The 25,210-nt window shown below is 38.4% G+C and overlaps 1 protein-coding gene across 1 annotated transcript in view; it reads right to left on the bottom strand.

Moving 5' to 3' along the window:
• Positions 1-24,454, bottom strand: part of ETNK1 (ethanolamine kinase 1) — a 32,755-nt gene extending 8,301 nt beyond the window's left edge. Inside the window, exons 1-6 of the mRNA XM_032687249.1 lie at positions 24,181-24,454; positions 13,127-13,386; positions 12,189-12,329; positions 10,613-10,755; positions 4,314-4,397; positions 2,343-2,503 (exon numbers count right to left, since the gene is read on the bottom strand). Coding sequence (XP_032543140.1) covers positions 2,343-2,503; positions 4,314-4,397; positions 10,613-10,755; positions 12,189-12,329; positions 13,127-13,386; positions 24,181-24,336 — 945 coding nt within the window. The 5' untranslated portion in view covers positions 24,337-24,454. The remainder of the gene's footprint in view (positions 1-2,342; positions 2,504-4,313; positions 4,398-10,612; positions 10,756-12,188; positions 12,330-13,126; positions 13,387-24,180) is intronic.
• Between the last annotated feature and the right edge of the window lie 756 nt (positions 24,455-25,210).

Genomic DNA, 25,210 nt, shown 5'->3' with positions numbered 1-25,210 from the left:
ACAAAAGAGCACTCAAAACACAAACTTTTTGTAAAGTTATTTGATATCTCTTTACCGAACAGAATGGTAAGCTGTATTATAGAATAAACTACTGGCAATCAGAGTTACAAGTAAACCTATTGGACTCCTAACTCTCCATGTGTCATTTTCAAGAAAAATAACATCATTGCATTTATGAAATAGGTCACCTATTAAGCAGATTGTTGTACAAATATATAAACCATACCTTAAAAATGCACAGAAATTCAACTGTCTTATCTACTATCTAATTAAATATATATTATTCCACAGTTATTCATATCTAGTACAAATATGAAATTCCTTTTGAATCTTTGAATACAGCCTTGGATCTCTATAACTACACACCCTTTCACTGCTGACTTGGACAAAGATGATATGCAGTGCTGCATGAAAACCTTTAACTCATCAGCCTTTACACAAACTTGTCATTTGTTCCAAACTTACTTCCATGTTCACTTCCAGGCTGAAACCATTAATGATTTGATCATTAATATACCCCAAATCAACATGTAATGGTCATGACAGTCTCCTTGTGGAAGATGTCTCTGGACCACCCAGGTTACAAGTTACAGACTTCAAACTTCAGTGAATAACTGCTTACAGTAATTACCTAAATGGCTTCCCAAAGATTGCATGTAACACTTGACCAGGAGTTTAGAAGGCACAAAAATGCACATGCACCCAAAAGCATCTTAACATGGTAACTAATATATGTCCATGTGAATCTTGTATCTCTAGTTTAGATAACTTTGCCAGAGAGTAGCAGTTCAGCATTGTACATCAGCATCCATTAACTTTAGGTCATGTTTTCTCTTAACAAAGCTTCCCACATGAACTGACACAAGTGTCACAGGTTATTTGAGCATCATGTGTGGTCTATAGGCAAGCCTTGAGCTGTTCTCTAAACACAACTCTATCCTCTTAAACTTTACTGTGACCATCATTTAAAACTGACAAAACAACGCTATATATTTTAAAACAGACCACCAGCCTACTTAACTGCAGCTCTAACTTTCCCAAATAAATGGGACAGCTGAGTTTTACAGTAACAGCTGACATTTTAAAAGAATTGCACCAAACAAGCTGCTATTTTCAAAGACTTGTTTAATAATCGTTTCCTTGTGAATTGTATTTCCTCACTGCAACCATTAGCTTTTGCCAGAAAACAGAGTATTACAGTAACAGAAGTGTGTTTGGATCAGTAGGAAAGAGAACTAAAATAAGGCTAGAGTGGCTTCTTTAGACTTAGTCCTCCTACAGATAGTTTGCCATGTTATTCTTCAGGAGAAAACAAAATAGAGGCAACTTTTGTTGTAACATTTCCAATCACATCTTCTAGGCAAAACAAGATCAGGGCTAGTTGAAAAACAAAAATTATGTGAACCTCTGAAGTATCTGTTAAGAAATCACACAAAGATAAAGCTTAGAAAAAGAGAAAGACAACTTCAAACTGCTTCTAACAGTATATATCCTCATGACATTCAAAGATATAATTTCACACCTATGTGACTTTACTTATTCTAGCTCCGTGAATTAAATTTGATGTGGTTTGTTTTCCTTAAGGACAGGGCACCAAAATCAGGTCAAAATTGAACAGGTTCCATCCTTTCAAAGGGAAAGAACAAGAGACTGAAGCTGTTACATCCAAAGTCTGCAAAAGACAGACTGACAGAGAGGAAACAGCTTATAATGCAGAGATACTGGAGGAGCAGGAAGCAGACTCATACAGACAGCCCTCTCTCTAGAACTTCTGAGGAACCAGGAGACTGACTCCATGTGCACTTTGCTACCATTTGAACCACTAAAGGTGATAAAAAAACAAATCTGAAAGCAACTCCCTTCTTGCCGAGACACTCAGGTAAGGAAAGTTAAATCAGTACTGAAAGATTCTGGAGTGACCTAATTATCTGCAACAAAAAAATAAATAAAAAATAAATAAAAATCAAAATATCCTGGTTTTACTCTAACAGAATTTTATCATCTTATTTTAAAAAGGTTTTTAAAGTTTGCCTTTATGAACTTGCTCTTCTGTCTTCTTACCACTACAAACAAAAGTTCAATACAGACCCACCATAAACTCTGGCCAACTCAAACTTGCCAGACCAATAAACAGTCAACAGAAATACTCACTAAAAGCTCATCTCCTCCTTTTCTGAATGCCCAGTGTTTCTTTCACTGGGAATATTCTCCAGACAAATTTTAAACAGCAAGTGGAAGGAAACTTCTAAAAGAAGCTTTTCTTTATGTGCCACAGCACTCAGATTAAGAAACTTGGAATTACATTTGTCCATAGTGTGCCTAATCAAGTGTTTGTTACTTACCAATGCAAACTGATTGACTTGGACATACAGAATTTCAACTTCTTTTTCACTGACTTCTGTGCCAAATCCTTTATACTCTTTGTAGGCCTCAAGGTAAGATCTCAGCCACTGTTCCTGTAATTTTCTGTTAGGATAAAGGCTGTAGTCTACCTCATTTACTCCTAGAAAAGAAAAAAATACCAATTAGAACCTTCTGTAGCCTGAAAAGACCATTAGAAGCCCTAAGTACCTATCATTCTTTCTTGTGCACCTGTCTTTCTAGTGCCCAGCTGTGTGCACTCAGACATTCCAGGGTAAGGCTGTGATTTTTACAATATGAGATTCCCCTAAATATTCATTCAAGAAAGCTCTTAAATAATTAGAGTTTACAATTCTCTATGTTTAAAAGTCCATTACTACACTACTTCCCCCTTCCCATCCCAACACACAGGCACAAATTGCTGTAGACAAACATCAGCATTTTTACTTTGACCCGACTTTATCAGTTAAGTGTTGTCAAGAATTTCCCACACACAAATCAGAGTGTTCAACATTTGATTTATGTTTTCAGCCACCTCGAGTCTACTTGTAGGCCGAGATTCAACAACTTGGGCTTTGAGAGAAGCTTCAAGAAAAAGTATTTGCAGTATGAAACAAAAGCTCTCAAATATATCAAATATTACATATTTTGTAGGAAAAGGTACTTGTATGCAACAACATCCCAAGCTGAGTCCAGATGCATATCCAGTTGTCACTAACTAAGCTCATGTTTGAAGAAAATTTACTACAAGTCTGTCTGTCTCCTCCACAGGGTTTGGTGGAATTAGAAGTCTTATCTCTATAACCATTTTTTATCCTATTTTTCTTCCTATACTGGCGATGCTTAGTCACAAGCCAAAGGGAATCTGGCAGGAGCCCCAAACCTGGATCACAGTTCACTCCCACTATTACTCCCCAGGGATTTGGGAATTCTCCTCAAGTCTTATACTATGAACAGTGCAATCCCCTTGCACCTAAACTCTTTTGTGTGTCAGATCTACTCAAATTTACCTTCAAAACATAATTAAGATTTTTACTGGATAGAGAGTTAAAGTGAAGCACAACCATTCTTCATAGGTTAAAAAAAATACATATATCTGTGCATTTAGTCTTCTTACTAATGTAAGACTTTGAGAAGTGCAAGACAAAAATCAAATGCTCCCAATTATACTTTGTAAAAGAATTTAACTTGCTTTCCAAATGTTTAAATTACCAATTATACAACTTACGTTCCCAAGTACACATCCTGATTTTTTTTTTAAGTTATCTAAACTTCACATTGTGAAACAACTGGTAGATTAATGCTCCTGATTTCACCACACTGTGCTTTCCATCTGCACTAATCATTATGTAGGTTTTCGCTGCCGTCCCATGCTCTGAAACACCACAGCACACACTTGAGGTTATTTCTCCCTTAAATGGAATGGGCATTCACTGAGAAAATTTGAACTAGATAATAAACGAGTCTACAAACACCTTATTCCTGAAATCCCACTTTTTTCCTATGACAGTCTTACCTTCACCTCTCATTTTAGGACAGTGCAAGTACTTAGCACACTCATTCAAACAACAAAAAAACCAGACAATCCTGCCTTTTGGCACTGTGGAACCACACAGAGTATTCTCACATGGTGTGATATCCACAGTATTTCATTACAAGTCAGCTGTCTCTGCTGTGTCTCTTCACAGAAGGAAACTGGGAAAGCTGTGGGTTCTGTATTTATCTAATTCTACCAGCACACAGGACATGACACTGCCATTTCTGCCTTAGCAGAGCTGCAAAGGAAAGGCATAACTGGCCTGCAAAATGAGACAACATACTCTGATACTGTGAGCTGACAGCTAGAAACACACATTTAGATAAACAGACAAAGAATGTGCAAGAATGAGGTAGTTGGGGGTTTTTTTATTCATAAAACCAGTCAAACTTCACCTCAGAAATCCAGTTCTTACCTGCAAATTCATTGAAGTGATTTCCAATGTCATAAGCCAGGTAGTTGTATCCAGAGTACTCATAGTCTATGAACTGCACATCACCTATGTGAGAGACAACAGCAACAACATCAGAGTTCAGATCAAGTGAAGTCACAGCCCTAATCCTTTGGTGTCCTTTGAAGATTTCAGGGAAAAACAAAACAAAACCAAACCATGCACTCGTCTTTCTTGTGCCCAGTTGTGTGCACTCAGACATTCCAGGGTAAGGTTGTGATTTTCACAATATGAGATTCCCCTAAATATTCATTCAAAAAAGCTCTTAAATAATTAGAGCTTAAAATTCTCTCTGTTTAAAATCCGAGCTTAAAATCTGAATAGGAGAATTTCAATTTTAACTTCTACCACATGAGGGCACCCCTTACCCTCAAAATAAGGAGTAGCACATTCTTTATTTAAATTTTATGTAGAAATAGCAGATCAATTTTTCCCTGACTTAAAAAAAAAAATAGTTTTGCTCATTCTCACACAAATGTGAAACCACAGTGTACTAACATGCTGCAACAATGCTGATATTTCCTCTAACACATTGATATTTCCTGCTTCCTCTAACCACACTTACAAAGGAAGACTATTCTTAACTCTTCCTTTTTTTATCTGGTTTAAACTGGTCTCAAGAAACTGTCAGACAGTCCTCAAGTCCTCAAAACTATCAAGCTACATAGTATTATGTAAAAAAGGTCTGACAAAACAGCAAAACACAGCCCCAAATATTTCCAAATTACTTTTACCTGTACTGTAACCCAGGAAAATGCTTCACTTAATTTCTACAGCACATAAAAGTCAAAATATTAGCAAGATAGAGTAGGCAAAACTAGAGCTCTTGTATTTTAATGGAAACCAGTAAAATGACTAAAGACATCAGAAAAGGAAGCAACTGGTAAACATAAGAACTTTGCACTAGAACATTAAAAACTAAAGTCTTGCATTTCTCAACTACTATGCTGAATAGGTAATTTTCATCCTTCTCCCTCTCTATACCCATTCTTTTGATGACTATCTGCAAATTTATTTAATAAAAACATCCCTTTATTACAAAGAGCAATCTTCTTAACATGACTTAAAACATCTTACAGATACCAATGCTGTCAGAACTCCCAGTAAAAAAAAAAAAAATCACGAACAATGTTAAAATTAAGTACATTACATACATATATTTCCTAGACTAAGGATTTTAAGTGCCTCAAATACTGCCTCCTTAAGATTTAGGAATATCATACATCTCAAATACAAGTTTCAGCAATATCCTGACCAAATTAGCACAGAAGAACTTTGTTAAAAGTGTTCCTTGACATGCAGTTCAGCTTTACCGTATTTGAAATACTAACACATTAATGTTTTCCAGACAGACAAATACTTACAATACTGCCACAAATGAACTTCTGCCACTGCCTGACTGGCAAATTCATACATTTATTTGCTCTTCCCACCAGTTCTTTATTGCTGCTTTTCAAAAGACACACCTCTAAGTTACAAGCCAGTCAAAATACACAGCCCAACCCTGGTTAATATTCTGCTACACAACTGATCTCCTGAACCCCCAAAACATTTCATATTGTCTGTATTTATAGAAGGTTTTTACTTCCTTCCTGACATAAAATTCAAACACAGCAGGTAAAAGTCTGCTTGTAAAATATGGATGTAAATACTTTAAATTTTTTCATGTGCAGATTACACCTTGAACATACCCATGTGCTACGATGGATTTTTAATTCAATCCATGGTTAGTTAAAGCTAACATTTAAAAAAAACTCACTTCCAGATATAAAGAACATATCATACAACCAGAAATTTAATCTAGCAAGATAAAGCTGAAGCTGTTACTAGGCACGTGTCCTATGAGGAAGTGAATGTGAACAATGAGATAAGCTTTCAGCCAGTGCAACACAGCACGGTGCACGGCACCACAAGGCAGCAACAATGGCATACCCAGTCTGAAGCAGATGAAGAACATTTGGCAAACTCACATTTGGTAAGACAAAAGTTCAAAGTGAAAAAGTCTTGTATTTATACTGATCCCTTTCAGACTCATGCTAGTGTGGAACTCAACCTTAAAGTTAATTTTTGCACGGAGGCTCAAAATAAAGATGCACAGTTCCTTCTGTGAAACTGAAAGAAAGCAAAAGCTTTTAAGTTGGCTGCTTCATAAATGCACAATGCATATAATGTACCAGTTACCTTTGTTTTAGAAGAAACAGAAGAAAGTTCTCATTAATTGCTTAAATAACCATAATACTAGAAGTTACTTTTAAGATTTACTGCAGCTCATATGAGAAAGCCACTTCTCAAAAATACAGCTTACTTTAACGGTTTAGCAGGTAGCTTTTATTCTGAGGCTTCTAATAACTACCAAGAATTTGTGCATCCCATTGATATCCCTGGGAGCAGGCAGATCAACAGGAGGCACTACACTTAGACATGATTTAAAAATAAGCTCTACCATCTCTCTGGAGAAGCTACTGTTATCAACAGGAATAGATACACCAAGAGTGTTGAATACTGCGAGTTGAAACATTTTCCTTTCTTCCAGGGATTTCCTAGGGCAGACAACATGCCATGAACTCTACAAAAACCACAGACAAGATACAAAATGGAACATATGCTGTGTTCTATATCCCAGAAATCAAATTTTAAATAGATCAAGTGGTAATCAACAGATAGATCTCCTCAAGGTACTGACAGGTAGGAGCATGATGACACCTCTCTTTCTAGTTGCTCTTCCCTTTTAACGGTCTAATAAGGGTAAGCACTTCCAGGGTGCAAGTCCTGGCTGTAGTTACCACAGCTGGATGATGTATCCCGAGTTCCATCCCATCCTGCTCATCAGGTGAGCCAGAGCCCCTAAAAGACAGCTTCAAAAACAATGATCTGTGCTACAAACATACTTGACAATTCGCAAACGGGTCATATACCCAAAAAGAATAATTTTAGCTATAAATACCCCGTAGAGTTCTGCAAAGCAAAAGTTTTTAGATCAAAACTAGAAGCCTTAAACGTACCTCAGTCTTCAGAAGCACTGAGCACCCACAGACTCCTACCAAAGATCATAGAAAACATTGGGTAGGCAGAGGGAATAAACAGAACAAAACCAGCCATCTACCCACACACTTAACTTCCTGCCAGGTGATTTTCATATATTCAAAAAGAACACATACAGATACAGACAAAAGAATTCTGATACATGGTCTTGTTGAATAGCAAGTATTTGAATACTCTTAAAACATCACGTATTTTTGGAAACTCCCAAGTCATGTTAAAAAAAAAAATCAAATAAAAAATAAAATTTAGGAGCATCAGAACACAAGGTCTATAAATAAGCACCACGAAGCATCAAGTCTATTTTTAGTATTCTTGATGTCAAAATCGTAATTAAAAGCAATGTGAAGCTCCAAGCTATATCCTTCAAAGAGCAGATGACAGTGATAATTATAAGTTATGTAAAGTAACACTTGCAGATTTTCATATCCTGAGTGACTGAGAACGGACATTAACAAAACAGCAAGAGGCAGGATTCTCTCAGCCACAGCAGGAACAAATTCAAATCAGATGAGTGAAACTCCATTAAATGAAGTTAGCACTCAACATGCTATTCCAGTCTCATAAATAAAATGCGAGGACAGGAGACTGATTCCTCTTAAAAGCAGTATGTGGCACAACTGATTTTTCTTTCAAGTCATAAAACTTAAGGTGAAGTTAATGCAGAGGACAAGCCTAAAGCAAAGCCCTGGGACAAGCCATATTCTTTGTAACTGCATTAGACATGAGTCCTAATATCTGTTGATAGTCTGTAGCTTAAACACATACACATCCCCCATGATGGGCAAATTAAGCATTCACAAACAAAATGATAAATGCAGTGTTGCTAAAACAAATAGTTTTTGTTCATGCCAGCTTCTGAAAAGCCAGACAGTGCTACCAGCTTGGCATAAATTTTACTGAGGAGTAAAGAAAAAAAGAAAAGTAGTTAATACAGAAGTTCAGTTCTCTCTCTTATTTCCAGCTTAGGGTCACCAAGGTCTTTTGGATTCACAGAAGCCTTTCTAGATGGAAGAGTAAATTAATCAGAGTACAGCATCACCAAAGCTGTTAACTACTTTCATACAGTTTGATGCCATTTATAGTGAAGCACATCTTTAATGACTGTATTTTGTGCTCTTGCAAAATTATTTGGATACCAATAAAAGGTTTTGTTCTGCTTAACAGAATTCAAGCAACACAATACACACATTTCTTTGCAGTTAAAACTCAGCTTCCACTTTCTGCTCTGTAAAAAGTGCACTATATGAAACAGCTTTCAGATGACAAACATTCTTTCTACAGATGGCACTGAGATTTGGTTAATATGAAAATGGTACCTCCTGTACTCACATTGCACAAGTTTTACAACAGTACATGTGCAACATTCAAACATAAGTTTAAAAATATATTTATTTCATATTTCCAAGTCTTCCCCCCACAGCTGTTTACAGCTTGCTTGAAGCCAAAGTAGTTCACATGCCTCCCTCCTCCCCACCTTGTCCCCAAACTCTAAACACTCACACACTTGTTACTGTAGGATTGCTCACAAGTGAGGCACTGCTGGCATTGTTTTTTCCTCCATTCTGTTTACAAAAAGAAAAGCATATAGCATTTGTTTTTCAATTAGGAACTTAAAGCCTATTGACCACGATAGCAAACCTTTTAAAGGAATTCCTCGGAATTTTGTCTTTTTTTGTTGTGTGGTTCTGCTACGAAAAACAACTATAAAAATTACTTTTACCTCAACAAGTCTGTTCTGGAATGCTACAACTCAAGGTAGTTTCAGCAATAAAATAACCCACACAGTAAAAATAGATTTATTTTTGGTACTACAGTATCAAAACAATGTATGTAAGATCACAAGTCCATTTTTTTTGTACACCTCCCATGCTTTTCCCTCTCCTCCTTTTAAGCAGAGCTATAACCTATCATTGAAACTAAGTAAAATCACTGAAGAGTGGTACTGAATTCTTAGAATTTAAAATTTATGTTAATAGCATTGTAAAGGTATATTTGTATATATATGTATATACCAATATAACTAAAAGTACTAGCAACCCCCTTCAAAAGTGGTATTACTCAGAGGGAAACTTGTATACAAATCACCTGAGGAGTTCATTTCCTCAATTCACATTCATCCAATGCAGATATGATGCAGAAATGTGTTAAAAATATTTGGCCGATTTTCATACTAGAACCAACTCCAGCTTGCTTTTATTAATTTTTCTTTAGAACTTAAGGCAGATAAGTTTGATGGGTCAAAGACCAATAATAACTGGATGGAGAAGGCTTCAGTTCCTTTCAGTTATTTACCTCAACACTTTGGGCTTACATACCAACAATCTTACCCAACTGGCACAAACAAATACACAGCTACTAGAAGGAATATGTCACCCTCACTTCAAAAGAAAACTTATAATCTGATTAGTTGGTTGCATTCAGCCAAGTTCAGCTACTTGAAAAGGGAGGAAAATTGTGCACTTTTACTGCACAGTGGCCATTTCAGTGTGACAAGTTTGCCTTGTTTGTTTTAATATCTAATTTATTCACCTAGTAACTGAACCTCAAACCACTAAAATCAATAAACTGTGGGTTTAAAACAGAAGCTTTATACATTTTAATAACACAAATTATGAGTTAAATGTATTATAAGAGAACCAAAAAAGTAATTTATCTCTGCCAAGATGTGTACTGCCTACAACTGTTTAAATAAAGTATGTACTTATGAGAGAAATTTAAGATGTCTATGTACCTACTGCAGAAAATAAATTGAGCTACTGAATGTAATATTAAATATCACTAACATATTATGAAAGGGTATTCCCACAATCACAAACTGGAACAAAATACGTATTACAGGAGACAATCTTCATGTTATTTTCTATACTTGCATGATTTTCTTTTCTTCCTAAAAGCCTTATACAACCAGAGCAGAATTAAAATCAACAGTTACATATTTTGAAGCCTAGTCACACAGACAAGCTGGGGATTAACAAATTCATTAGTTCATTAAAGAAAAGTAAAAAACCACTGACTTTCTTCCTCTGTACAGTAATATACAGATCAGAATTAGACTAATTAAGCAACTTAAGTCTTTGCAGAGGTATCACTACCATTGCACTGGGTCTTAAAAGCTCAAGCTGAGTTCACTTGAACAAGTCAGTAACACAACACCACTGATGCAGCACATGCAATTACAGTACAAAGCCAACTCACTACTCACTGTTCAGTTCAAGTCCTACCTCGTTTCTTGTTGTAAATAATATTCTTACACAACAGGTCATTGTGACAGAGTACCACTGGTGATCCTAAATTTGACAGTCTTTCCTTCATCCAGGCCATCTCTTCCTGAAGAACTTGAGGACTTGGAATGTCACTTAAAAACCTTTTTATGTATAAGAAGATTGAGAGTTAGTACTGTGTGTTCCATATCAAGCATCAAGCATTCTTCTTGCAAATAATGCAATGGACCCTCTCCCAAATCAGGGCAATCATTGCATTAGCAGTCAAATTATGACAATTATTTCCCTCTGTCCTCCCCAGGAAAAAATTCTATGGAAATTATCTGTGCTGTAAACATGATAGCAGTCCAAAAATCAGGAGTAAAACTTGAATACGGTCCTGCACATTTTAAAGGAACAAAGATTAAGTGTGTTACGGCACAAATTTAATTCACTTTTTGCTTATGTTACATTACTTCCTCCAAGAGGAATATACAACAGTATGTACAGAGAAAATTAACATCAAATTTTAGTCTAGTCTCAGTAAATATACTTAAGTAGCCATTTTATCTTCTAGATTAAATTTCTTCTAGTTAATTTCCATTAACTCCTCATGTTTTCTCAGTTTTCTTAAGAACTTTATGTTGTAAAAGAAAAGCAACTTTGCTAAAGCATTCTTTAATTACAATGCAGCAAGAAGGGCAGCTGGTATCAGTGACTTCAAAGTTACATGAAGAATGTTTTTAAGCTGGAATCTGCTTCCTGAGTGATATGAAGTTCACAGTGTGCAAACACTTTCAAATTAGTTTTAGCTTAGAAGTTGGATCTCTCTGAGAAACATTGTCTTCAGCCCAAGCTTTCAACTACAGCAAGAAATTTTATTTAGGTTAAACATTGCTCCTGGTTTTGCCATTCCTCTCATCCCAATCTCCCAGTGACTGACAGTAGAACCCTTTGGAAATATTTTCACTCTTTGTGAAGCTCCTAACACCCACAGTTTGATTTACAACTCAACAACTATATTGAGATGCTAAAATTAAAAAATAATTAAACCCTTAGACCCAAGTTATACAACTGTTCATAGTCCACGATAGTAAAAGTCTAGAATGACTTGTGGATACCTTTTCCTCCACTGGAAAACACTTTGGGAGCTCATCCTGTCACCCAAACTAACCTTAAACTAAAAGGTAAGAGATGGGGGTTAAAATGGACAAGCAGCAGTACTCCTGCAACCCCAGGAAAAAGGGTTTTAGTATTCATTCCAGAACACAGGTCTCAGTTTGAGACTCATGGTTCTCCTAAAGACTGTTGAGAAAAAACTACCTGAAGTAGGTGAGTTGATGTTGGTTCTTTAAAAAGAGCAAAGGAAACTACTACTATTCCAGTATACAATCAGATAAAGAGCTATATGTATATACACACAATGTACCAAACTAGTTAAAAACCTCTATCATATTTGACATATATACAGCTACTTCAATATACAAGATGCAACAAAATACAGAATTTTACAAAGTTAAACCTTTTTCTTAAATATTCATCTACCCCTTAACCAGAAGGATCGAAAAGTCAGGAAAGAACACAGTGAAATACCCACCTTTTATTTACTTCCTCATCTGCAAATTCTGTGGGTATGAGAGAGAAGTATTTCCCCATCTTTAGCCACAGATTAGATTTAGGGATCCACCCATTGTGTGCATGAATAGTATGGATTTTAGCAAGCTGTCTAGCAATGAGTCTGAAAAACAGAAGTTAAATTAATGTTACAGTCAATGTATACCTGACAGACTAACATATTTTTCCTAACAATACAACAACAATATATTTAATTGAAAAATTCTAAAAAATGCAGCACAGGAATTCAAAAAGGGTGTAAATAGGAACAACACAGCCATAGGGGAGCATCTTTCTAGATTCAAAAGGTAATTAACAACACTACCTGGGGGAGGGGAAGGACTGGAATTCCATTACAGCACACATACTTCTCCTGCATTTACAATCTACTCTTACTTACCTTTAGAAGAATTGATTCAAATTAGCTGCCCCTGTTAGGCAAATACATTTCAGTGCACACATGAAAAGTTAAAACTTTAAGACATCGGCACTTTCTGTTCATTGCTAATAGCTTAAGAAATTATGTCCCAATGGAAGACTCTTGGATCTATTCACAAAAGGAATGCATTGGAAACAGAGGTGAAAGTACTTGCCTTAACAAAGTCCAGCCCCCTAAAACTCCACCATGTTAAATGACCTTTCTAATGGTAATGAACATTTTAAATACTACAATAAACATCTCTAATGAGTACACAGTGTTCTGTGGAGGCAGCAAGGATCTCTTGTTCAGCACTGAAATACTATAAGAGCACAGTGAGCTGTCAAGAGTGTGAACATCGACTCAGTGCAGGCTTATAGAAATATTTATTTTTTGCCTGCTCATAAACTGTGCTTGAGACGCTTTAGGCCTGACGGAACTCCACAAACGCATAACGAAATTCTGATATTAAAAAAAAATAAATAATAATTTAAAAAGCTTACCTGAAAATATCTGGATTGCACACATGCTCTGGATCCAGTGCTTCTCCCTGCATGAACTCGTAGCACAGGCCATTGTTGAAAGTACAGTACAGTTGGGGTGCACAGCCATGGGCCTGCAACACACGGAAACTCTTCACTTCCTCATCTCGATCCACCAAGAGCTCGGTCTTATTTCCATAGATCCGAACTAGAACGACATCATCTGTTATGTCACCAACGTAGCAGCCAATTAATTTATTGGTGATTCCATCAGTGAACAGCTGAAAAGTAAAAATAATGCATAAGCAACTTAGATCTGTGTTTTCAATGTGCAGGGGGAGAATGCTGGGTTACTCTTTAGTTCCCCAAACAGAAATGTTTACTAGATCAAGCATTAACAAAAGAAATCTTTAAGACAGAGGAATATTGTGAAAATTGCAGGGATTTTTATCAGTAACACATGGAAACAGAAGAGGACAATCTGAAAACATGCTACAGTGAACTACAGAAATGCTACACATAAATGGCAATGTTGTAAAATGAGTTTCCACATCACCACTCTAAAGGACCATGTCCAGAGAAGGGCAAGGAAGCTGAGGAAGGGTCTAGAGCACCAATCCTACAAGAAGCACCAGAGGGAGTTGTTCAGTTTAGAGAAAAGGAGTCTCAGGGGGGACCTTATTACAACTACCTGGAAAGAGGTTGTAGTGAGATGGGAATCGGCCTCTTATCCCAGGTAACAAGTGGTAAGACAAGAAATGGCCTCAAGCTGAACCAGGGGAGGTTTAGATTGGATATTAGGAAAAATTTCTTCACCAAAAGGGTTCTCAAGCATTGAAATAGGCTGCCTGGGGAAATGGTGCAATCACCATCCCTAGAAGTATTCAGAAGGCCTGTGGATGTGACACTTGGTTTAGTGTTGGACTTGTCAGTGCTGGGTTAATTGTTGATCTTAGAGGTCTTTTCCAACATAAATGATGCTATGAAACTGATTTTTTAACATGGCTGAAATCAAAGCCCAACAAAGCACCAAGCCTAAAACAATATGAAAACAGCCATCAATACAGGTAGCACAAAAACAAGACAAGTTTGATGCACTTCAGAATTTCAGTAGCTGTCAACTAGTACACAATTAGTAAAAAAGATACTTCTGGAGTTCTCAACTAGTCCTTTTAAAAAAACAAAATTCAGGTAAGAAACAGTTTAAGTTCAGTGTTTCTCACCTTCCCACCAGCCTTTCAGGTTTTACTGATTGCAAACAATTCCTGAAGTCGCTTTGGCTCCACTACAATTTTGAGAATTCAATAATTCAATTCTTGAAATTCAAGACCTTAGCCTTAAATACCATTCCAAATTTAAAAGCTGCTGACAAGACCCACTATCTTCCCATTTTACTTCATAACTGGTATGCACCATTTAAAAGGTTTAAAGAGCATTTTAGGTCCTTAGCATTAGGAGGTACATAACTGCAATTTAGAGTCCTGCACTTTACTAGACTTTGACCAGTCTTGTCAGATGCCTGAACATACTGAAGACAAAGCAAGTGACTTGCTACAAAAATAAGAGCAATATTTGAGAATTATGTTTACATCTAATGACAACCTACTCGCTGCCTTTCAAATAATGATGGAGGTATGGAAACTTCACATTCCCAGATAGGGAAAGGAGGGGGTGGACAAAAAAAAAAAAACTCCCACTTTTTAACTGCCACTTCTTTCACATTTGATGATAACACCTAAAATAGTCATTAGACAAGCTGAACTCCTGCAGAGGCTGCCTGGCAATCAGACTAGAACCTGAGCTCCTTGTATCCCATTGCATGTAGTCAGGCCTTTGACATCACTCAGTGCCTGCAAGGGTAACACAGCAGTTCTTCATCTCCTCCCACAATCTGGGACAGTAGAAAACAGATGTTGGCTACTTTCAAACTCTTTGCACTCTGTCAACTAGGCCTGAATGGTTAAGGACTTGCTAGATGAGCACTAATCCTGTTATCTTCAGCTGTTAAGTAAGTGACTGAATGACAATCAATATTCTCACAACACCACAAGCAAGAACACCAAAGCTTTCATACCTTCTCAAAGTCACATGCAGTCTTCAGTAGTAAAGAATTTTAAGTCAAGGTTCTCACAGCAACTGTAATTTATACTAAAGTCATATCTCTTTTATTCTGTTGCCCTCAAAACCCTAATTAAAACTTAATTCAGAAATAATAAATTCTCCCATAAAACAGCCATTCAGGACCATACAGTAAAATGTGCACAGCAGGAATTAGCTTCAACTTGGTTAAAATACACAGCTAGACAGAAACATTTTCCCTGCAAGTTTTAACATCTTTCTTTAGGAAGTGCTTTCATCATTAATTCTCACTTCGTTGTCACTTCTGGTATATGCCAAGAGACAACTATTAGAACTTTTTCAAACTATGCAGGTCCATGAAGCTACAACCAGCTTTAATTTTAAGGCAACAGCAACACCATGTTTGGGGTTTTTTTTAATTCTTAACTGTAATAAAAAGAAATGAAACCTGTTAATCAGCATTGGAATACTAAGTATTTGATGACAACAGGTTGAATTTCTTATTTCCTGATGTCCATCGAGACATCCTCCAACATGGCTTCTCCCTCAAGCCCTAAGTGAGGCCCAGAACAAAAATACAGACAAATGCAGTGATCTGCTGCATTTCAGACCTGATATTGAACCCTAACAGTTAATAAAAAAGTATTTTTACTAAAAACACACATCAACAACAAGCAACTTCTGTACAGACATCATCATCCCTTAGAGCCTTGGACAGTTGGGGTGCTGACTTTTTTTATTATGAATTTTGGGAGTTTTTTAGTTTAGTTTTTATGTTTGGTTTTGCTTATTTTTTTATTTTTTTTAGACAAAACTCAGTTCAGAAACTTTGGCTCTTTCTTCCCTCCTCTTCAAGAGACAGCCTTTATTTTGAAAAGTAAAGTAGTACCACTCAAACACAAGTGACAGCTTATTTCCAAATCTCAGGGGTTTAGGGAAATCAGGCATAAGGAACAATTGGTTTTGAATTACTAAAGAAACAAATTCTGAACTTGGGTGAGATCTCCCTATTTAGGAAAGACAAGACTTTTACAATAGAAATGCTGTGGTTCAGCTATTACATCTTGTTTTCCTCAACACTCCTATGTGATGAGGTGAACAGATTCACCAATAAATGCAGAAAAGGACTAGGGAAGCTTTAGTTGTCATCACAAACAAGAAATAGCTCAAGTTCCTGAAGAAAGATGCAGAATAGCAGAAGATAGGAAGGTACTCCATTTTCTTGAACAGTTACACTCAATCTTGCAAAAGTAGCTTCAGCAAATTACAGAACTTTGATCCAGACATGGAAACCACAAATTCAAATAAACCTGCTTACAAAAAACCTCCTCGACTGACTTTAAAATTAAGACTTCCCAATTTATGGGCACATTTTATGATTATTATTTTAATAACTCAGGAGACAAGAAATGAAAAATCTTAAAAGTCTTCATAGCAACTAAATGTTACAATGTTCATCAAAAAACCTGTTCCATTTAGCACCATTGATATCTGGCTTGAGCAGTGCTACCTAATTTGAACAAGCAGTACTTAAATATAGTTTTTACAAGTATGACTTGTAAGAAAAATTGCTCTATGAAAAAAGACATAGACCTAAAGACATCAGAAATACCAATACTACCAAAAAAATCCCCAACAGACATTAGTAGAGCTGATGCAAAGATACAGGAAGAATTTGAGTTGTTATGATGTTGAACAGAAATTTGCTGGGCACTGCACAGCTTCTTTCACAGGTCTATTATCCCCTTAAAACAAGTTTCATTAGTGCTAATAAAAAGAAATCTGCAACAAGGAAATTGGACTCCCTCAACTGATAATTTAGGAACTCTACTTATTAGCATCTATTTGTAACACGCTGCTACAACTAATTATTTATAGCCAGGAGGATTTTAGTTATTCCTTCTTTAAAAAGCAGAAGGGTTTGCTTACTTTTCTAATAACACTCAGAGTAGATGATTTCCATGTTCCATCATAAAAAAAATCCAGTGTTTTCTACCAGTAAAACAACATAATAGTCTCTTTATTCTTTTATTCAGAATGCCTTTAGTGTAGCATTTAAAGAATCACCTTAGAGGGCCTTGCCCAAAACATAACCTGAGATGGAGCAGAGCAAAACATTCTACAACAAAAGCATCAATTGAGCAGTTTAAGCATAGAATAGACTCTAAAAGCATGAACAAGAATCAGTAAACTCTCAGGGCCGTGTGGAAGAAGATGGAACAACCTACAGAATGCAATGTATAGCAGGTACAAAATTCTGGGAATAAATCAATAAACACAAAGAGGCAATAGAAGTCAAGAACACAGTGCAATTAAAAAAAAAAAACCAGCAGCAAGATTCTGATACTCCTGTAATCTGTAAATATTTAATTACTGTTTTGTGTACTTAAAAAATTGTTATACACACTTTCAGGTGAGGTGACACAGCTAAAGTAGATTCTGAAAACATTTCTGGAAATTGCATTTATACTGCCCACAATCAGAGTCCTAGTTTGAATCCAAGTCTTTCTGGACTTGGGAATAAATAAACTCTTTACTGAAGTGCAAACAGAAGGTAAGAAAGCTCCAAACAAGCTTGAGTTACTCAAATGCAGTCTCAGAGTGCAGCACGTGGTACAAACAAGACAGGCCAGGTGAGCCAGGAAGAGAAAACTCATGACATGAAGCACCTTTGAGACAGAGTTTATCTAAAAGACTCTTATCAGGTTATTAGATTCCTGAAAAGGAATCTAATATGGATAATATATATAATATATAATAACATGATAGATTTGTTACCATCTCATGAGCAAGTGATTAATGAAAAGCTTATATCTAATCCTATCTTTCAAGGTATTCAGAAGAACGATAAGAATGAGGGCAAAATTGCAGTCACGTGTAACAAGCATGAACAGCCAGAAATAAAACTGTTATGGGGCAAAGTAGAAAAAACTTATGACTCAGAAGAGATATCAAACCAAGCAGATTTTCTCCTTCTAGAATGTGTTATTACTTTCAGGGGAGGAGAATATAGGAAACAGTATTATACTGCTGTAAAAACAGAACAGTGAGGTGAAGTTTCAGCATAAGAAAATAGGGATTGCCCAGATTCTGCTGCTGAAACCCAGATTGACATTAAGATCTCTAGAAAGGAACAGACTTTAACAATGTATTTCCTTAATACCCACAAAACTTCAAGTTATTGCTGTAAGGTCTAACTTTGTTTTTTCCTGGGAAAGTATAGCCTACACAGACACACCTGTAAGTATGTAAGTCAAGAACTTAATTTCTAGAGACGAGGTGAGCTATTTCTCTCTCTCTCTCTCTCTCTCTCTTCCTTCTGTAGCTATTTATAAAACAAGGACAAAGTACAACTACTGGAAAATGCCCTCGGTAAATTCTCATACGCTCAGCAAGGCTTACAAGAAACGTCATTCAAAGGTCTCCAGGCTCTGGAGCCACATCCTCCAGTTCATTACACTCTGTATCTGAGAGCCACGTCTACATGATACTGATGGTCAGATGATCATGAAGATGATTTGGCATCAAGAACACCAAGGCAAGCAGGGAGCCAGTGAGTTCAGGGCTCTGTTCTACAGTAAGTTTGGCCAGAGGCTGAACTAGTAGTTTCCTGAACTCCTTCTGATCTGCGTGACAGCAGCATGGAGAAAACAATGCTGTAATTCCATAGATAGTGGTGCTATCACTTTAACATTTTTTCTTTTTTGGCTACTAAACCATCTATGCTTCAGCTTTAAGGTGTGTGTGGGTTTTGGTTTTGGGTGGTTTTCCATTTATTTTTTTTTTCTTAAGGTCTTAACTGAAGTTTTGCATCCTCCATATTCTCTATATAAATACCATTTAAAATTACATTCAATAGTCTATTATAAAATGCTACAGATACGTCACCCCTTGCAAGGGCTGATTCTGATTTAAATGTATAAGATGTGAAAGCTTTTTTTTTTTTAAATGTCAGGGGAAAAGAAACAACAAGCTACATATTTTTTATCTTGTTTCTGAAAAATATACTTCCCCCTGAAAACAGTCAACATTAGGCAACTAGTTAACACTTTTAAAGTGATTATTAAAGTGTAAAAAGATCTTTTTACAAATGTTGTGATACTGATGGAAACAGGTACAGATATAATAATTAAAAAAAAGGTAATAGGAAAGAAAGCTATTTGATTTACTCTAACTCAAAAATTAATTTGCTGCTCCTCCCTCTGGAGTATTTTGATTTGAAATGGCCACGTAACAGCATGGAAGACAAAAACAGGAACTGCATCATCTTGGATAGCTCCCTTCCTACCCAATGTTACAAGTCTACAGCATAAGTTATATGCCTTTACACAGACACATCCAAGCTGTGCCTAAACATATTGATTCTCTGTAATTAGAAGCAGAGTCATCAAGAGATACACCTCTATCATGCACAGCTGCATTACATCATGCACTGTGATACAGCACATCAATTACATGAAATGCCACCACAATTTCTGCCCCACCCAGATACCTTTAAAAAACCCTTTAAAACAGATTATCATTAGCAATCTTCTTCAGAAGCTTAAAAAGAATGGAGAGACCAATCCAGTCTCAGAAGACATCCAATACTGCCTGCATTTCCCAATGTGACGTTGCATTCAAGGCACACCTCAAATTACAGTTTTTCCACAACACATCACCAATGCAGCCCATTCTGCAACTCTAACTTTTCTTATTCTTCCCTTCACTCATCACTTCTCCATTTGGAGGTATTAGCACTTCAGCATGTTTCTCTTCTTCCTCTTTAAATGGCTACTATTTTACCAAGTGCTGAAGAGCATGATGAGCCAAAACCAGCCATGCAGCGAACATTTCTCTTGGAAAAAAATGTAACAACACTGAGAAACAAAATAAATAGTTAACTTACTTTCCCAGAGACTAACATTTTTTGTTTCAATTATTTTGATGCTTTAAAATCCCACGCTCAGCCTGTTTAAATAAACTGCGAGATATTGCAACTAGCTCAGAAATCTGAACCAAATAATACTTTGTTATAAAGAGAATACCAAGACCAACGCAAGCAAATAAATTAGAGTAGCAGCCAGAAAATACTGCCTGAAGAAAAAGTATTGAGTGCAAGTCAAAAAGAAGCAGCTAAGAGACAAGAACAAAAGCTAATCTGGTATATATAAAAATAGGGGGGTGGTTGTTTTGCTGGTTGAAGGACAATTTTTTATAAGCATGGCTTTGTCCTTTGTGCCCACATTTCATAGCCCCAGGAACAAATCTTTGCAAAGAATTGTAAAATGCTGGAGTAGTAAAGTCATGCAAAGTGTTGATAACTGCGAAGACGTGTAAATCTTGCAAAAAAGACACAGTACCAGAAAACAAACAAGGTCCAGTTATGTCAAAGAGTCAAAAAAGCAAACCTAACCACAATGATCTGGATAGCTGCTTGCAGGATTTGTAGGGGGGGAGGGTTGTGGAGTGTCTTATTGAAGAATTTGATCCCATTTGGAAAACAGATTTTTTTTCCACCTCTCCTCAGTTTTCAGCCAGGACAAGAACACTGTTTGTCAGCCTAACATTTTTATCATTTTAGATCTTTGAATTACTTTTCAACCGATTTTTTTTTCCATACATATCATGCTGGTCTACCCAAACAGTGGGAGAAATTAGCACTACTAATATTAAGCCTTTTCACCAATTAAAGCAGGAAGCCTTTATTCTCGCTATTAAATATTACTTCAGAATGGTAAGAAATATAAATTGGTTTTCCTGCATCAAAACACTACACTGCAGAGAGGAAATCATGTATTAACCTACTGAATCTTTCATTACAACCAGACCTACAAGAGGTAGAACAGGCCATGGGATAAAAGAATCCCAAATCTGCACATAATGCAGCCATAACTAACCATCCCTACTGCAAGGAAACACTAATCCTTCTTCAAATACTAACACAAATGAATTTCCACAAAAGAGGAAAAATAAAAAATTCTTGAGGTGGGCAACACATTCCAAACTAGCACTGTAGAGGTGCTACAACCTCTTTAGAACAGTAGAGTTAAAACAATAGTGTTTTTATATTTCATTAATAAAAATAGTTCAAAACATAAAAATTGGAACGTCCACTGTCACAATTCAAGCTGCTTAGGAAACTCAGAGACCCCATTTTGAAGAAGCAGCATAGCTTTGTTTATGAAATCAAAAAAAAACTGCTTCTCATGTTCAGCACAGCCAGTTTCTGAATTGAGCAAGCAGTGGGGTTTTCAGCAGGAGGTTGGAAGAGAGGCCTCCAGAGATTCTTTCCAACCTGGACCCCTGAAAAATGTTGTTATTATTAAAAGGAGACATTCCAAAATCAAAAGTGACTACTGCAAAAACCAGAAAAATTAAGAATTTAAGTGTTAGAAAATATAACAACAAGTTCTCTGCAGTTCCTAATACATCTTCAGGTGACATCTGCCTAAAGTACTTACATGAAGATGAGTGTTGAGAAAAAAAAGTTTGTCCTTATCAAAGCATAATAACTTGAATATCTGTACTATGCTTGTAGGGATAAAATTATTCTTTTGTTATAGTAGGAAAAAAATTCACATATAACTTGAGATAGAGGAGATTCATTACAGTATAGCTGCTTCCAATTCACACAATAATCAGCAATGCTTCTGGATACCATAGATTTTCTGATAAATACCGCAATAAAAGAATAATTTAAGCACTGAAGACTTTATTTTCACCCTCCATCCTACACTTATGTTCTATGCTATGGTGCAAAAAAAAATTTTTAAATGTTAAAATATATTCCTGCCTTTAATTACATATAAATCTTAGAGAAAGTGGGGACTAAGCATTAACATTTTTTAACTACATTGTTTCAAAATTGTTCAGCTGACTAAACAATTAACACGCAACAGTAAATTTTTGCAGGAGAAGTTAATTAACTTTTTCAAGTCAAACTCTGGACTCTTCAACTTAATAATTCTTGAGTCAGAACAATTAGTAAGAGTAAAGGTGGCTAATGGCAGAGTTCACCAGGGGAAGTAGTGGTTCTTTCCACCTATCACTGCTCTTTGTCCACTTTGCTGTTGCATATTAGGCATATTCTCTATGCAATATATGAGTCTCATTTTCATCCCCCTCCTAAACACATGCCTCTTTAGAGAGGGGACTCCAAGGCATCCTTCTGTTCACTCTATCCTCTTCACCAAAACATCTTTCATTCCAACGTCTTTCTGTATGTGATACATGTGCAACATGTATGTGTAACAGGTCCCAGCAGCAGTGATGGCAACAGAAGCAGTTTCAAATCACAGGCATTCTTGCTTAAGTACTCACAGGAGCTTAAACACAAACTAAAGAGTTAAAAATAAAAGGCCACTGAAGGGCTTTGTGAATAGAACTTTCTTCCGCTGCCCAAAAGGAAAAACAGTGAGTTGAAAAGTTCTGGTCTTAAAGTAACTTGGTTAAAACTAAACTCGAGACATTTTTCAGACAGAATGTCTTGAAATGAGACAGAATGTCTCTAACCACAGACAGTAATCTACCACTTCACTACTGCATGACCAGTCAAAAGAGTCCCTGTTCCACACCAATGGTACTGGTGGTTTTTATTCTGTTAATTGCTTCTTGCAAAGGGGGTGATAGAAGGATTTTTTTTTCCTTAAGCCTACTAGAACTTTCCCCAAAGCTTAGTCATCCCTCCCTAACAGGAAAATATTTTGGTTTCATTTATTAGCATTCCTGAATGAAAGGAAGACAAATATTCTGTTGAGAACTAAAAAAGTAAAAACATGCTTAAGTAGTCCTGCAAGGAGTTGGATTATCCTTACGGGCCCCTTCCAACTCGTGATATTCTATGAACTCTAACAACCTTATTTAGCGTTACATGCTGTAAAGCTACTTTCATGGCACCTCAAGACACTGTAACTGTACATAACTTACGGCCACTGATCCCAAAGAACTTATTTAGAAAAAGCTCATTAGCTTTATTTTCATACTAATTGGACTGGCATGTGTCAAGTTTTATTTTCCTTTTAAGGCACTCGAGAAAATTTCAGTCAAATTACATGCCATTACCTCAACATGCTCAAATTTCTATACAAATTAGTTCAGCAGCTCTCTTCAGAGGAACTTCACTGAAATAAGACACCGCCACATAATAACTGCTGAATAACGCAGTTTAAGACCGTCTAATAAAATGCTCAACTAACCACAGGCTGCAACTGAACTGCTATTTCAGCCAAGTAAACTGGCTGAGGACTTATCTGGGGCCAGTTTAAGTATATTCTAGAAGCACAAAAGCAGCCAATCCTCCGGCAGATGACTCGTCATCAATACAAATGACTGCTCACCTAGAGAACATCAAAGACTTCAGCGGCGGTACTTCTGTTAAGAAAAGCGAGCGATGACCTTAGCGGGGCTGTTGCCTACCGAGATACCGTCAGCCCCAAACCCAACCCTGCTGCGAATACATGACACGTACTCATTTTATTTATTGATTACGGGGAGAGCCCGACAAGGGAGAGTCCAACAAGGGCTCCACCGCCCACGGCGCCCGGGAGAGCGCTCCCCCCGCATCCTCCTGCGCGGAGGCCCGATCCCTCCTCTGCCCCGGGGAGGAGGGAGGTCCCCGACCGGTTTACAAACACGGGCACGGCGAGGGCGACCCTCGGGGACACCTCCCCTTCCCTCCCAGCGCCAGAGCTAACGCGGGCAGCCGAGTTTCCAGCGCGGAGGGCACGGGAGGAAGCAAGGGGAAGCGGGCGGTGGGAAGGAGGAGCGCCGGCAAGGCAGGAGGGAAGGAGGGGGCCGGGGATGCTGCCTGGCCGCCCCGCCCCGCCGCCGGGCCGCCTGGCAAATGGGGCTCCGCGCAGGGGGCTGTGGCGGAGAGCGGGGGAGGGAGGGCGGGGGAGGAAGCGAGGCGGCAGCTCCCCCGCACAATGGCCGCCCGCCCTCCCCCCTTCCTTCCTCCGCCGCCCCGCTCCCTCCCCGGGCCGGGGCCGCCGCATCCCCCGCGGGCCCCGCCGTACCTGCAGCGTCACCTCCTCGGGTCTCCAGTGCGGGCGCAGCCGGCGCAGGAGCTGCAGGGCGCCCTGGCGGCACCCGGGCCCCTCCTGCTCGCTGACGGTGATGTCCAGCTTGGGCACCTCCGGCGAGCCGGGCGGGACGTGGATGTAGTTGGACATGACGGCGGGGCGAGACGCGGCGCGACAAGGACGGGCAGATCTCGCTGGCGTCTCCTCCGCGGCGGTGCCGGCAACTGAGGGGGAAATTTCCACTTGGGCTCCCGATAAAGCGGCTCCACCTCCCCCGGCGGCGGCGCGGAGCAGGCTGGGAGAGCGGGCGGGGCCGGGCCCGGCCCAGCCCTGCCCTCCGCCCGCCGTCGGGCCCCTCACCTGCGCGCCCGCCCCTCGGCACCCCCGGTGCCCCTCGGAACTACCCCGCCCGCCGTGGGGCTGCCAGGGAGGGGATTAACCAAATCCCCTCGGGGCTGGAGCGGGAGCGCGGCCCCGGGCGTGAAGGAATGCGGGGCCGGCAGCTGCGGCGGCGCCGCCCAGCCAGTCCCCGGGCAAGCGGCTGATCCTAATCGGGCTCCGGGGTTATCGGCTGCGCTTGGGGTTTTTTCGTCTTTATTGGCGTGCCAGCCTTCGTAACACCTCCCCTCCTTTCCCCTTTTGTTTACCCGTGCCCTGCGGGGCCCGTACCCGCTCAGCACCTCGCTCCGCTCCCCGAGTCCAGCCGGGTGCGGTTCGGTACCGTTTGTGGTCCCTCGGGGCACCTGATCTGTATTCCTGATTTAAACATCCTAACAAAGATCACCCTTTCCCTGAACAGCACAGAACAGTTACCTTCTGTCCTTCTACAGAACAGTTATATTTTTTTCTTCTACAGGACAGTTACATTCTTTCCTTCCTTTCTTTTCCCCTTGTTTTACGCTGAAAACCCTGTTGCCTTGAGGTTATTTTCAGCCAAAAAAAAAAAAAAAAGAGCCCAGTCTATACCACAGGATTTTACTAACCAAGAAAAAAATATTTTCCAATCCTTTTCAGAAATATTTTG

This window comes from Chiroxiphia lanceolata, chromosome 5 (genome assembly GCF_009829145.1).
Source record: "Chiroxiphia lanceolata isolate bChiLan1 chromosome 5, bChiLan1.pri, whole genome shotgun sequence".
Lineage (NCBI taxonomy): Eukaryota > Metazoa > Chordata > Aves > Passeriformes > Pipridae > Chiroxiphia > Chiroxiphia lanceolata.
This window is presented reverse-complemented; position numbering and strand designations above follow the sequence as displayed.